Below are 15,651 nucleotides of genomic sequence, written 5' to 3'. Positions count from 1 at the left end.
ATGAGCAAGAACACATGAGTGAGATTCCATACACAGTTGTGTATGGATTTATCATGTAAGTTGTGGCATGTATACAACCATATATGTTGATGAGTGGACTACAGTGAAAAATATCCTTAAATACTTGAAAAGGATTGATGACATGTTTGTCATAAATGGACATGATGAAGAGCAAAGTTGTAAACTATTGTACTGAAGCAGGCTTGTTTTATGTATCCACCATCATCTGGGAAGATACAAATGTGATATTGATCACAAGAATACCTGAATATGAAAATGAGAAAAGAAAACAAAAAGGGTAGCGAGAATAACTTGGTAGTATATACCATAAGTCTCACCTCGGTCTTTGTTAGGTATGTCGAAGCAAAGAAGGTTCACTCAGATAAAGATTTTCGTGTATATGTGGGAATTAACATGGCTGTCTAGATTCCGCTATTAATTATTGATTGAAATGGTTTTCAGGTCGTGTCTACATATTCTCTCGGTGATCTTTGTCCTGGATGATGAAGTGCTACCGAATCACTATTTTGATACGCGTCGATACCACGTCTCTTTTAGAAAGGAGGATTTCCTCCAGTCTTTGCATTAATACGATGCATGCAGCCACTTTATTAAAATAAGCAATCAAATAGTTCGTGATTCCGAGAAAGCTCTAAAGGAGCAGCAAAAATAATTAAAAATAAATCAGAAGATGCCATAACGGGCTTACATAAACTGTCATCCAAACCGGTTGTAGATATCCCGAACTACAATCTTCCACCAGATAGACCCAGTAACCATAGGCTCCCCGATTTCCGCGGAAATGAGTAGCGTCGATACCACATAGTAGTGGTCTACTTCAACTCTTGATCGGTGGAGATATCCCCGCGGCAGGGAGGTAAAACTAGTTGCGGGAATCAGCAAATCATCACCAACATCTTCTTCCTATGCGCTACACTTTTGTTGGTTAGATTGGATCTACCCTATCGTCTTCATAGTGTTCTTTGGTGAAAAAAAATTATATATACGATACTCTTTTTGTCGTGTAGTACATTCACCTACATCATGTGGTGACGTCAAGAAGCCGGTGGCACCTTGTACGACCACATATATGATGCATGCATATAGAATTTCAAAAACTTTAATATGTATATAACTTTTTCTTTCATATTGTTTAATATGTATTTTTTGTTGGACTCTGTTTGGAGTTCAATTTACAATTTCATGGCGAGTGAAATGTCTGAAACTACGAATATAAAAAAATCGAGGCCCACGAAGTTTTGCCTCGAATCTCAAATTATGTGGTTTGTATATGAAGACATGGCTTATTGAAAGTACAAGGAAAAAACTCTGAGAAATTAAATATGTATCTCCAATGTTTTAACTGCAACTAGAAGGAAATGACGTAATGAACTTGTTTCTGGCAACAACAATTGAGCTTCTATATTCTCTCATCTGAAGATCCTACTCATTCACAAGCGAAATAAAAGTTTCATGAAAAATCAAGATTTGCTTAGACTGGATAATACATTTCTAACCCACGGGATCAAGTCTTAAGTTTGGACATCGTTAGATGATATGTCACGTTTGAGTTAATATGTGTGATGATGAGGGTTTGTGTACTGAACAAATATATTTTTCAAGGAAAACAGGTAAAAGAAAGACTGTATTTCGGTTTTTACCCCTTGTTTTGATAATTTTGACATTAATTACTTCATTTAGCGTTTTACCTCATTTAGCAAAAAAATTGCCACAGTTTACGCCATTTAAAATTTTGAGAGTTTTTTGACCGGTGGGTCACAATTGTTAGGTCCAGCTGCGCCATGCCGATGGTTTTCCTAGCTATTTTTCTCACCGCTGAACCGACTCCATAACTTCTTCTGGCCTGCCCGGCCCGATGGAGATTGCCTCGCATTGAACACACAAATACGCGAGTCGGTCCTCGCGCCACACTCGCCTCCAGTCGCTTATCACTTACGATGCTCATTCTCCATTCGATTGCATCACCCGTGCAGGCTTCCGACCACACACTCCTAGGGTTAGGGATTGTCAGGCAGCAGCGATGTCGACGATAACAACAACTCAACTGGTATTGAGAGGCCGATCGTTCTATTTCATACCTTCAATATGGTGTGAGCTATGCATGTCGTGATTACTGGAGGCCAGTTTGGTGCGGGCCGAGTCGGGAGTTGTGTGTTGGATGTGAACGACGTGATCATATCGGGTCGGATCGATCGGGAGAAGATGTGAGGATTAACTAGCAAGGAGAATAACCATCTATGTGGAATTGCAACTCGACCTTTCCGGCTCAGCAGCAAGAAGAAATACATGCTGACACGTTGGGATATTATATGTAGACCAAAAGACCAGGAGGATTTGGGCATTGAAAATTTGTAAGTGAAGAACAGATACCTGCTGAGCAAATGGCTTTACAGGTTATCCACAGGGAACGAGGGGTTGTGGATTCAAATATTGAAGAATAAATATTTACATTCCAAAACTTTAGCCCAGGTTACAACTAGATCAAATGACTCACCTTTCTGGAAAGGGCCAATGAAGATAAAGGTGACTTTTTCCAAAGGATGAAATTGTAGTTGGTGCTGGTGCATCAACAAGATTTTGGAAAGATACTTGGCTTGGGGACATTCCTTTAGCACTTCAATACCCTATGCTTTATAATATTGCACAACGTAAAGAGGACTATGTGTCCACGATACTATAATCGGTACCTCTTAATATGCAGTTCAGGCGAGCTTTAGTGGGAGCACGCTGGAATGCATGGTTACATCTGATCAGAAGACTTATGCAGGTGCAACTAACTGACCAGACAGATAGTGTTCGATGGACGTTAGCTGCGAATGGTATATTCTCAGTAAAGTCCATGTACAAGGATCTGATAAATACTGAACCGCTCTCCGGATCATTACATATTTGGAATATCAAAGTGCCGCTCAGGATTAAAAAAATTATGTGATTTATACACGAAGTTGTGGTATTAAACAAAGATAACTTGATAAAACGAAGATGGAAAGGCATACCCAACTGTTATTATTGTGATCATAATGAAACAATAAGACACCTCTTTTCAGATTGCCTCTCGCAAAACTATTATGTCGCACAATTCATATAGCTTTTAATGTTACACCACCTACATATATAACATCGTTATTTACAACGTGGCTCAGTGGAGTGGACGTTAAAATATCGAAACTTATCAGAATTGGGATTTGTGCTCTATTTCGGGCTATATGAAATACGAATACCAGGAATGACATGATTTTTAATGACAAGAACTTCAACAACTTTTTACAGGTTATCTACAGAATGACGTCTTGAATCCGTACGTGATTGTTACTCAGTAATGTGAACTCCAGGAAGCTTATGAATATTGGGTACAACCGATGAAGGATGGTCGCACGGGTTATCTTTAACCGGTTTGGATGATGTGCTAATAATAGGCTAGATGTATAGGCATCATAGTCTATACTTTTACCTACACCGGATATGGCAGTTTTTTCCATATCATCTTTGTTTTGATTTTAAGCCTCAGAGCTTTATGAATTTATTTTGATTTTAAGCCTAAGACTATGTTTTAAACTTATTTTAATAAGATGGCTGTGTGCATCAATTGATTCTCGGGCTTGTTTTCTCTTTTTCAAAAAAAATTTGCAACTCGACCTGACAATTCAAACCCGTTGACCAGAACACTCACAAAATTTTATACATGATAAATGACAAAACTTTTGTTTGTGCAGATTCTGTCCACCCAAACCACAAGCAAAAAAAAGTCCAAATTTTGTGTGTGCACATTCTGCACTGCACTCAAATTCAGAACGGTTTATTTCTCATTTATTCATTGCCAAATCTGTTGGCGATTACACAAGTACACAAACGACTGAGGAAAGAAACGCGATACAAAGATGTCTCAACCAGACTCGACAAGAACAAAGACACAACTGTATTTAGGTTGCAGAGCTCACACACACATCGACCAGGCTAGCTCCGACCCAAATACTCAGCCGGAGATCTCGATGGCCTTCACCTCAGGCTTCTTCACCTCGGCCTTGGGTACGGTGACGGTGAGCACACCGTTCTCCAGCCCAGCCTTCACCTCCTCCACCTTGGCGTCCTCCGGCAGGCGGAAGCGCCTCACAAACCTGCCGCTGCTGCGCTCCACACGGTGCCACTTATCATTCTTGTCCTCCTTCTCCTTACTGCGCTCGCCGCTGACGACGCCTCCACCTTAACCTCTTCCTTCTTCACGCCGGGAAGGTCGGCCTTGAAGACGTGCGCCTCGGGGGTCTCCTTCCAGTCCATGCGAGCATTGGCGAACGTGGCAGTCTCGCTGTTGCCTGAGATCGCCGGGATGATGGAGCGGAAGGTGTCGAAGGGGTCCGCCCAGAGGTCAGCGAAGGGGTCGAAAACGTTGCTCCGCCTCACGATCGACATTACCGGTGTTGATTGCTTCGGCTTGTGCGTTCGGAAAATTCTGTATCGGATCGTCGGATGTTATCTGCTTTTGTTTGACACTGGCTTGAGTTGGTGTGGATGGGATGGGAGAACAGGTACTTATAGCGTCGCTGGGTGATGCTCTTGAAGCGTCTCAAGGTTTCTCCAGTCCAGTGGACGAGCGTTTGTTGCTACTTTATCGCTTTCCAGCTCGGCTGTGAGCTTCCTTTCCCTTTTATTTTCAGCCGATGAAGTGCCCACCGTGTTCTAGAGTACTCTCCTGCTTTGGTGTTGATGGGTCTTCCAAATAATAAAGCCCTGACTATTTTTGGGAGTAATCCGCAATTCCTATTTAAGTTACAACCAAACTATTTTTTATGTTTTTCTTTACTAAAACCCCTGATGTTTCTGGTAATCAACCCATCATTCATATTTAGAACAGCCGATTTTTTTTTTGCATTTTTAATAGAAAACCCCTTGATTTCTCGGTTAATCAATCCACGGTTTATTTAAAACAAAATTATTCGTATATCTCTTAAACCGTTACTTTGATTTTAACATATTATATATACTAAGTTTTACTAGAAAAATGTATAGGCTAACCTACTAACTCAGTGCATCCATTGTTAGTTTCTGTCTGCTGATGTCTATTTTGCAGGGGCTTTTACCTAATTGTCTGAAGCCCGAAAAAATTCAGAAAAAATATATAAAAAAATCTGCGAAACATAAGCTTCCGGATCACCAAAGGAAGGCCAGGGGCTTGGCCGCGTCAGGAGGTCGTCTGGGTGGGTCCCAGCTCCTTCGGTGCCCTCCTTTGGCCTATATTTAGGGTCCCGAGAGAAAACCCTCACAGACTTTCTGGAATCGTGAATTTCTTCATCGTTCCGCCGCCGCAACGCTTCCAAGATCGGGAGCGTTAGGAGACCTCTTTCCGGCACCCTACCGGAGGGAGAATTGACCTCCGGGAGCTTCTCCACCACCATAGACGCTTCCCGGATGTGTCGTGAGTAGTCCTTTTTGGACCATGAGTCCATGACCAGTAGCTATGTGATGTCTTTTCTCCAATCTTGTGTTTCAATGGTTAGTCCTTTTGAGCTGCCCTACATGATCAAGACATCTATGTAATTTTCTTACTTTTGCTATGCTCGGTTTGTTGGGATCCAATGGATTTATGAGATTATGTTCTGATTGTTATGAGTTATATATTTATCCTTTTATATTATGTTCCTTAGTGATTAATGCATGTTCTCCATTGCTTTTTATTGCTTTGGCCAAGTAGTAGATTGTAACTCCAAGAGGGAGCGTTATGTATGATTGTGGGTTCAGGCCCTCGATGTCTAGCTTGCGTGACAGAAACATGAGACTAGGGGATGTGCTTGTTACCACCAGGGAGAGAACAACGGTGCTTGTGACCACGGTTGCAAGGATTGTTTACCTTAAGCATAGTTTATTAATGCAGTTATCCGTTGATTTGAGTTTACATTTTGGGTGGGGCTCGCAACTTATTACCGAAGAGATGTTGGAGATAGATATCTCAAGGTGGATGATTAGTAAGTAGATGTTGATTCTGTCCACCCAAACCACATGAAAAAAAAGTTCAAATTTTATGTGTGCAGATTCTGCACTGCACTCAAATTCAAAATGGTTTAAATGGTTTATATCTCATGACTGGATATATAGCTATAGTACTCCCTCCGTTAACCTTGTCTTTATCTAGCATCATTTGAAGGACAATTTTTTTCGAACGAAGGAGTATCTCTTTATGATAAATAAGTTCAAGTACTATCTTTTCAATTTGAAAGAATTTGAATTCAAAATTTAACTATTAATTTCATTCAAAATTCGTTCGAAATTTTGATGATAACCGTGTAAATACGTTTACCGGCCCCCCTAGGTAAAAGTACCCCATTCGGTAACCAAAACCTTGGTGGTGCCCTAGTTCCCGCTAGCCAAGCATCCATACTCCAAAAATCTTTCCTTGAGACCAATGAATCTTTGCGGCTACTTGATAAAAGAAAAGAGTGATTTATTATCGGAAATGACCGAATGACATTTTTCTCTAATTCTCTTCACGCTGTCCATCTAAATTACAATGAGAAAAAGGGTCAAATTTTGTGTATGCAAAATCTGCACTGCACCCAAAATCAGCACACTTTATTTCTCATTTATTATTCACCTGTTGGCGATTACATAAGTACCGAAACGACTGGGGAAAGAAACACAATACAGAGATTTCTCTCTAGACTCGGCAAGAACAACGACACAACTGTAGCATAGTTTCAGGTTGCAGAACTCGCACACATCAACCAAACTCGCTCCAACCAGAGTATACGTCGAGGCGCATGCATTCAGCCGGAGATCTCGATGGCCTTCACCTCAGGCTTCTTGACCTCGGCCTTGGGCACGGTGACAGTGAGCACACCGTTCTCCAGGCCGGCCTTCACCTCCTCCACCTTGGCGTCCTCCGGCAAGCGGAAGCGCCGCACGAACTTGCCGCTGCTACGCTCCACACGGTGCCACTTGTCGTTCTTGTCCTCCTCCTCCTTAGTGCGCTCGCCGCTGACAACGAGCACGTTGCCGTCCTCCACCTCCACCTTGACCTCCTCCTTCTTCACGCCGGGAAGGTCGGCCTTGAAGACGTGCGCCTCCGGGGTCTCCTTCCAGTCGACGCGAGCATTGGCGAAGGCGGCCGTCTCGCTGTTGCTAGAGAACGCCGGGACGATGGAGCGGAAGGTGTCGAACGGGTCAGCCCAGAGGTCGGCGAAGGGGTCGAACGCGTTGCTACGCCTCACGATCGACATCGTCGGTGCTGCTTTGGTTTGTAGCTCGGGGAAAATTCTGATCGTAGGTAGGTTGTTGTCTGCTTTTGCTTGGCGCTCGGTTGAGTTTGGATGGAATGGAGGACGACCAGACCGACGCTGGCTACTTATAGCATCGCCGGGTGATGCTCCTGAAGCATCTCGAGGTCTCTCCAGTCCAGTGGACGAGCGTTTGTTGCTACTTTATCGCGCGCTTTCCAGCTCGGCTGTGATCTTCCTTTCCCTTCTATTTTCAGCCCATGAAGTGCCTACCGTGTTCTAGAGTACCCTCCTGCTTTTTCTAGAAGAAGACACGGAGAAGTCGAGATGCTCTCAGGAGCACCGAGCATACAACTCGCACCGGAGCTCGGTAGAAGTTTGATTGAGGAAGTGCAGACTAGAAGCATCTAAACAAATGTGCATGTAGAGGCTAGCAGCCTGTATTAACAACTTTCTCCTCGCACAAGTATCGTTGAATATTTTCTTTGCTCAAAAGAATCAGTAAAGTGTAGTAAAAAATGTACACATGTCAATATTGTTATTAGATAGACATTCAAAAATCCAGTATAAATTTTAGATTTACATTTTAGTTTATTTTTATTAACGGCACATTATTAAGTTATTTAAAGTGTTGTGCGTCGAGAACACATAAATGAAAAATAGTTTATAAGGAAACGCCGGCTTGAAGGTGTGGAAATATGAAAATTATATCATCAAACTAGTTTTATATATATTTAAGTTTGAATTTCAGACACTAAAATATTTTAGAAACACGCCCAAACAATTTCTTTATAATAGAAATATAGGCTTTGTTTAATGCATGCTTTGTATAGAAATTCATTTTGGTACTCTGACTTTTATAAAATAGGATGCATAATTTTAATTTTAATGATAGTATTGTGATTACACATAATAACCTGACGTCTAAAACACGTACAAATTATTAGTGGGTACATTGGGTAGTTCTTCAGGAGCCGGCAGCTCTGAGATACAGATAAAACTTAGATATAGTTCTAAATCTAAAGACTATTTTGGAAAAAAAAAGTGATGGAATGGCCTCCACGAAGCCTATGCTCTCGCTTTATGCCCGTAGCCAGCTCACCCGTGGTAATTCAATGGAATAGTACAATAACTGTAGTCTTTACTGTTATAAATGTCATTAAAGAATAAACGATGAGGTTGATCCGAGCCGTTGGATGGTTTTGATCGTCATCTTCTCATCGTAACCGTTGGCTGTCTGAATATAATCAGTGTTGCTTTGGTTCTGGTACCGACAATGCCACCGCCATAACAACCGCCTTGTTTTCAAGGTGAAAAACTTTATGTCCGGGGAAGGTTTTGTTCAAGAACATTGGCCGATCGGGATCTTGTTGCGTTGGATAACTATTCTGTCCAGCATTGCAACATGAATTGTCTTGACGTATCCTTCTGGAGTCACTAGTGAAACATATGCTAGAGGAATGAATTTGTGTCCCACGTGTTGTTTCAGTTGGCTGATGTGAAACACTGGGCAGATGTTAGTATACTAAGGTAACTGAAGTCTGTTATATACTTCCTCAATCTTCTCCAGAACTTTTTAGGGTAAATGGAATTTTGATCTCAGTTTCTGGGATCCTCGAAGACCAAATGCATTTTGCATGTATGGTAGTTTCTTGAGATATACCATATCTCTTTCTGAAAATGCTCTCTCTGTTTTTTTTCATATTTGTGAATGTTTAATCCTGTTTTGAGCATGTTCCAAGTTTGCTTTCAGAAGTTTCATCATATGTTCCCTTTCTGATACAGTTAGACGAGCTTCAGGAGACAGTGGTTGGTTCAGTGAGAACTCTCCAATCTGGGGGGAGGGGGGGTGTATCCATAGAGTGCTTGAAAGGGAGTGCATTTCAGTGAGGAATGGTAGGAAGTATTATACCATAGTTTTGCTTGTGGTAACCATTTCATCCATTTCTTAGGTTCTTGAAACACCATTCCTCTTAAATATGCTTCAAGGCATTGATTTACCCGTTCTGTTTGGCCATTAGTTTGGGGGTGAGAAGGTGTGCTAAACCTGAGCTTGACTCCAAAAGTTTTGAACAGTTCCTGATAGTGAGCATTGGTGAAAATGTTGTCTCTGTCTGAAATTATGCAGATTGGTAGGCCATGTAATTTGACTACAATATCCATCACAACTTCAAACACTGTTTGCACTGTATATGGATGAGCCAAGGGAATAAAATGAGCATATTTGGTGAATCTGTCCACTACCACTAGGATAAATTCTTTGCCTTGTGAATTGGGTAAAGCAGTAATGAAATCCATAGTGATGTGAGCCCAAGCCATATCAGGAACAAGGATAGGTTGTAACAATCCTGGAGGAAAGATATGGTCTATTTGGTTTAGTTGACAGACTGGACATTCACCTACAAAAGATTCTATGTCCTTCTTCATACTAGGCCAATAGAACACTTTTTTTAATTCTGTGATATGTGGCTTTAACACCAGATTGACCTCCAATAGCTGAAGAATGAAAGGTGTGTAACCACTGTTGTCTGAAACTTGTTTGAGCACCCACATATATCCTGTTTTTGTATTTGATGATGCCATTTTGAACACAGAACTTAGGATCTTGGCCAACATTAGCAGCTACTTTTGTAAGAAGTTTGTCACTGTCTGAATCTCCTCTGTAACTGTTTTTCACATCTTCAGTCCATCGTGGAACTACTGCAGTGATGGTGGTGCATTGGATGTTCTGCAAATTGTCCCTTCTTGATAGTGCATCAGGTACTACATTTATTCATTGCGATTACACAAGTACACAAACGACCGAGGAAAGAAACGCGATACAGAGATGCCTCAACCAGACTCGACAAGAACAAATCACAACTGTATTTAGGCTGCAGAACTCGCACACACATCAACCAGAATGGCTCCGACTCGAATACTCAGCCGGAGATCTCGATGGCCTTCACCTCGGGCTTCTTGACCTCTGTCTTGGGCACGGTGACGGTGAGCACACCGTTCTCCAGCCCGGCCTTCACCTCCTCCACCTTGGCGTCCTCCGGCAGGCGGAAGCGCCTCACAAACTTGCCGCTGCTACGCTCCACGCGGTGCCACTTATCGTTCTTGTCCTCCTTCTCCTTAGTGCGTTCGCCGCTGACGACGAGCACGTTGCCGTCCTCCACCTCCACCTTGACCTCCTCCTTCTTCACACCAGGAAGATCAGCCTTGAAGACGTGTGCCTCAGGCGTCTCCTTCCAGTCCATCCGGGCGTTCGCGAACGCTGCTGTCTCGCTGTTGCTGCCTGAGATCGCCGGGACGATGGAGCGGAAGGTGTCGAAGGGGTCGGCCCAGAGGTCGGCGAAGGGGTCGAACACGTTGCTCCGCCGCACGATCGACATCCTCGGTGCTGCTTTGGATTTTGTAACTGAGGGAAAATTCAGTATCGGATCGTAGGTAGGATGCTGTCTGCTTTTGCTTGGCGCTCGCTTGAGTTTGGATGGAGAACGACGGGACGGACGCTGGCTACTTATAGCATCGCCGGGTGATGCTCCTGAAGCGTCTCGAGGTCTCTTCAGTCCAGTGGACGAGCGTTTGTTGGTACTTTATCGCGCGCTTTCCAGCTCGGCTGTGATCTTCCTTTCCCTTCTATTTTCAGCCCATGAAGTGCCTACCGTGTTCTAGAGTACTCTCCTGCGTTGTTTTGGTGGGTCTTTCAGATAATACATACATAATCCCTTTATATTAAAATAAATGTCTTAAGCTTAGTATAAATCTTTATCTAATAATAAAGAGGCTATCGCTTCTGTCAAAAAACCCACCGAGGTGATTTTATAAAAAAGCCCTTACTATTTATGACATTAAACTCGTAGTATATATTAAATATTTTTTAAAATACTCATATATTTTAAACCGTAACTCTAAATTTAACATATTATACATGGAATTTGATTAGAAAAATATGTAGAATTTAAATATGATATTATTTTATCTGTTAAACGTTTAATAAAAATACTATCTAGGTGCAATCTTAATAAATAAGTCATTATTCGTTTTTCTTTCATACCGGTACTCATCCGGGTTGGGGATGAACACGTCAACAAAATCAGGATTAGAGATGAAACTAAAGGTCACTTGACTGATTCTTTGTACGTATTAAATCTACATGCAAGCCGTGTTAAAATAGAAGACCTGTGAAATTTTGAACTGCATTTTTGTAGGATAAGACCATCTTTATTTGTATCGTAACTATAAATTCTCAAATTATAGACATTTTTTATAAATTAAGAGCGTGTGTCGTGTGGTATTTCTTTCTCCCGTTGCAATGCATGGGCCCTTTTGCTATTAATAATAAAGCGGCTATTGCTTCCGTCGGAAAACCCACCACGGTAAGTTTATAAAAAAAACTGTAATTTTTGTTATTCAACCCGCGCTCCATCATTTATTTGCAACGCAAAAAGAAAAAAACGATTCGCTGCAAAAATTATACCCGTACGCATCGCCTCCTCCCGTCGACCCTGGGCCCACCCTGGCCTGTGCCCAGGCCGCCGCCACACCACTCGCCGCCGCGACCGACCTCAACCGTCACCGCTGCCGATCTCAACCCACCCGCCTCCGCGGTTGTACCTCTCCCCGCTCACTGTCCCCGTTGCGGCGCTCGAGCGCATCGCGACCCTGGTCCACCCTGGCATGTGCCCAGGCCGCTGCCACATCACTCGCCGCCACGGCCGACCTCAACCACCACTGTTGTCGATCCCAACCCACCCGCCTCCGCGGTCGTACCTTTGCCCGCTTGCTGCCCCCGTTTCGGCGCTCGAGCACAGCTTCTGGATCAAATCAACGCGACAGCTACATCGACTTAGGATGATGCATCTGCTCGATGCAGAATGGCGGCGGCGCACGGATAAGGTGCGGCGGAGCGAAGTACTTGCAGGTGGAGGCGGGCCTCCATGCCTCACACGGGGAACTCCAAGGTTATGGCGCAGCAACGGCGACTCCTTATTATGGCCAGATAGAGGCGCCTAACCCTTGCTCCCCTCATCGTATCCCCTCCTCCGGCAGGAACTCATCATCTGGTGAGATCCCCTCCCCATGCCTCCAACCGTGTGCCAAGCACCGGCAAATTTTTTTGTTTTGTGGGAATTTATTTGGTGATAAATGAATGTATTGAATGTAAGATTGCATTGTTGTAGAGAGTGAGAATGGAATACCACCTTTAGTTTGTCATCTGATCCCACATTCTCTACCCCATGAGTGAAATAAGATAACATTCCATTGATCAATTCACGTAGCCTCTTTGTTTTGTTTTGCTTGTCCTGCTCAATTTTTCATCATGGTGGAATTAACAATGGACGGGTTGATTTCTCAACAAAATAGGATAGGACTGACTATGTTAGTTAGTTAGCTTATTATTTTAATAAATCAAAATGATTATAAAAAGATTAAAAGTGTGTGGTATTTTTTCTCCGGTTGCAACGCACGGACCCTTTTGCTAGTTTTTACTAAAGCTAGTAAGTATAAAATACTTTTATTATCGCTTTCCAGCTCGGCTGTGAGCTTCCTTTGCCTTGTATTTTCAGGCCATGAAGTGCCCACCGTGTTCTAGAGTACTCTCCTGCTTTGGTGTTGGTGGGCCGTCTCCTTTTATAGAAGAAGACACGGAGAAGTCGAGAAGCACCGAGCATACAACTCGCACCGGAGCTGGGACCGACCGAGTAGAGCCACTAGAACGGGCCTTTGGCCGGGACCCTTTAGTCCCGGCCTGCCTTTGGGCCGGGACTAAAGGCCCGGCCACGTCGCCCCAAATCGCAATGCCTTCCTCGAGGCTTTAGTCCCGGCCCGTAAGGGTCATTAGTCCCGGTTTGTGTCCCAAACCGGGACTAAAGGGCTACGCGTGTGCAGCCCGCATGTGCGTCACCTTTAGTTCCGGTTTGTGTCTCAAACCGGGACTAAAGTCCTCTGCCTATATATAACACAACCCCCCTCTCCCCTCTTCCTTGCATTTTTCTTGAATGGAAGAGTGTGGGTGTGTGCTAGCTCTCCATTTTTTTATGCACTAGAGGTGTTTGTTGAAATGTGTGTTAGAGCGATGCCGATTCAGTTCACCGAACACAACTACGATATGAGATGACTGAACCACGCTTAAACCTCTTCCTCTTTATTTCTACTTATTCTAAAAGGTTAACAACTATATTTCCTCGTTTAGACCGTGCAGTACTAATTTTTTAGGATCGTGATTGTATTTGATATACTGTCGTATAACGCAGATGAGCCATCCATGGATGTACGGTGATCGACGCACAGGCGCTTACAGAGAAGGCGTGCATTCTTTTCGAGATGCAGCCGATGCGAACAAGCATGGTGGTGGCTATATGTTTTGTCCATGTGTTGAATGTCGGAATGAGAAGGATTACACTTCCTCAAGAGTCATTCAGAGCCACCTGCTTCGGTCCGGTTTTATGTCGGGCTATAATGTTTGGACCAAGCACGGAGAAAGAGGGGTTATGATGGAAGACGACGATGAAGAAGAAGAGAACGATGATGACAACTACCGATCTATGTTCCCTAAGTATGCTGATACCGCAATGGAAGACAATGAAGAACTAGATCAGGATGAAGAACGGGAACCAGATGAGCCCGCTGATGATCTTGGCCGGGTCATTTGTGATGCACGGCGAGGTTGCAGTTCGAGCAGATGTTACAGGACCACAACAAATTGTTGTACCCAACTTGTGAAGATTGACAGAAGAAGCTGGATAGCACACTGGAATTGCTGAAGTGGAAGGCAGAGACCGGTGTGACTGACTCGTCATTCGAAAAGTTGCTGGTACTGATGAAGAAGATGCTTCCAAGAAAGAATGAATTGCCCGCCAGCACGTACGAAGCAAAGAAGCTTGTCTGCCCTCTAGGATTAGACGTGCAGAAGATACATGCATGCCCTAATGACTGCATCCTCTACCGCGGTGAGAAGTACGAGAATATGGATAAATGCCCGGTATGCACTGCATTGCGGTATAAGATCAGAAAAGATGACCCTGGTGATATTGAGGGCGAGCCACCCAGGAAGAGGGTTCCTGCCAAGGTGATGCGGTATGCTCCTATAATACCACAGTTGAAACGTCTGTTCAGAAATAAAGATCATGCGAAGTTGTTGCGATGGCACATGGAAGATCGTATGAAAGACGATAAGTTGAGGCACACCGCTGATGGTCGGCAGTGAAGAAAAATCGAGAGAGAGTTCCCGAGATTTGCAGCTGACGCAAGGAACTTATGGTTAGGTCTGAGTACAGATGGCATGAATCCTTTTGGGGAGCAGAGTTGCAGTCACAGCACCTGGCCCGTTACTCTATGTATCTACAACCTTCCTCCTTGGTTGTGCATGAAGCGGAAGTTCATTATGATGCCAGTGCTTATCCAAGGTCCAAAGCAACCCGACAACGATATTGATGTGTACCTAAGGCCATTAGTTGATGAACTTTTACAGCTGTGGGCCGAACCAGGTGTACGTGTGTGGGACGAGCACAAACAAGAGGAATTTGACCTTCGAGCGTTGCTTTCCGTAACCATCAATGATTGGCCTGCTCTTAGTAACATTTCAGGACAGTCAAACAAGGGATACAATACATGCACGCACTGTTTGGATCAGACAGAAAGTATATATCTGGACAAATGTAGGAAGAATGTGTACCAGTACAATCGTCGTTTTCTTCCGCCCAAGCATCCCTTAAAGAAAAAAAAGGCAAGCATTTCAATGGCAAGGCAGAACCCCGGGGGAAGCCTGTCATCCGTACTGGTGCTGAAGTATTTGATATGTTCAAAGATTTAAAAGTAATCTCTGGAAAGGGTCCTGGCAGCCAACCTGTTCCTAACGGCCCTGATAAGCGCGTACCCATGTGGAAGAAGAAATCTATATTTTGGGAGCTACCCTATTGGGAAGTCCATGAGGTCCGCTCGGCAATCGACGTGATGCACCTGACGAAGAATCTCTGCATGAATATTCTAGGCTTCCTGGGCTTGTATGGGAAGTCAAAAGATACACCGGAAGCACGGGAGGACCAGGAATGTCATAAAGGAAGAGATGGCATGCATCCAGGGCAGTTTCAAGGGCGTGCCAGCTACGCTCTTACTAAGGAAGAGAAGGAAATCTTCTTTGAAGTCCTTTTCAGTATCAAGGTCCCGACTGGCTTCTCGTCGAATATAAAGGGAATCGTAAATATGAAAGACAAAAAATTCCAAAACCTAAAGTCTCATGACTGCCACGTGCTTATGACGCAATTGCTACCGGTTGCATTGAGGGGAATTCTACCAGAAAATGTTCGCCTGGCAATTGTGAAGGTATGTGCATTCCTCAATGCAATTTCTCACAAGGTAATCGATCGATAAAGTCTATCAGGGTACAGATTGATGTGGTCCAATGTATGGTCAGCTTTGAGTTGTTGTTCCCGCCATT

The 15,651-nt window shown here is 43.6% G+C and overlaps 2 protein-coding genes and 1 pseudogene across 2 annotated transcripts; all 3 read right to left on the bottom strand.

Annotated features, from left to right (window-relative positions):
• Window positions 1-3,806: 3,806 nt before the first annotated feature.
• On the bottom strand, window positions 3,807-4,528 carry LOC123439270 (annotated as a pseudogene).
• A 2,033-nt stretch (window positions 4,529-6,561) lies between these two features.
• Window positions 6,562-7,327, bottom strand: LOC123442570 (16.9 kDa class I heat shock protein 1-like). Its single transcript, XM_045118649.1, has one exon. It carries the CDS (start codon window positions 7,227-7,229, stop codon window positions 6,777-6,779), a length of 453 nt encoding a protein of 150 aa, XP_044974584.1. The 5' UTR covers window positions 7,230-7,327; the 3' UTR covers window positions 6,562-6,776.
• A 2,625-nt stretch (window positions 7,328-9,952) lies between these two features.
• LOC123442568 (16.9 kDa class I heat shock protein 1-like) lies at window positions 9,953-10,688 on the bottom strand. The gene has a single exon (XM_045118647.1). It carries the CDS (start codon window positions 10,601-10,603, stop codon window positions 10,148-10,150), a length of 456 nt encoding a protein of 151 aa, XP_044974582.1. The 5' UTR covers window positions 10,604-10,688; the 3' UTR covers window positions 9,953-10,147.
• Between the last annotated feature and the right edge of the window lie 4,963 nt (window positions 10,689-15,651).

The sequence above is a fragment of the Hordeum vulgare genome, chromosome 3H, assembly GCF_904849725.1.
Source record: "Hordeum vulgare subsp. vulgare chromosome 3H, MorexV3_pseudomolecules_assembly, whole genome shotgun sequence".
NCBI classification, from domain to species: domain Eukaryota; kingdom Viridiplantae; phylum Streptophyta; class Magnoliopsida; order Poales; family Poaceae; genus Hordeum; species Hordeum vulgare.
Note: the sequence above shows the minus strand (reverse complement) of the source record. Positions and strands in the feature narration are given on the sequence as shown.

Bases quoted from the DNA above. Each gene is read 5' to 3' on its own strand.
- LOC123442570 (XM_045118649.1), bottom strand. From the start codon at position 7,229: ATGTCGATCGTGAGGCGTAGCAACGCGTTCGACCCCTTCGCCGACCTC.
- LOC123442568 (XM_045118647.1), bottom strand. From the start codon at position 10,603: ATGTCGATCGTGCGGCGGAGCAACGTGTTCGACCCCTTCGCCGACCTC.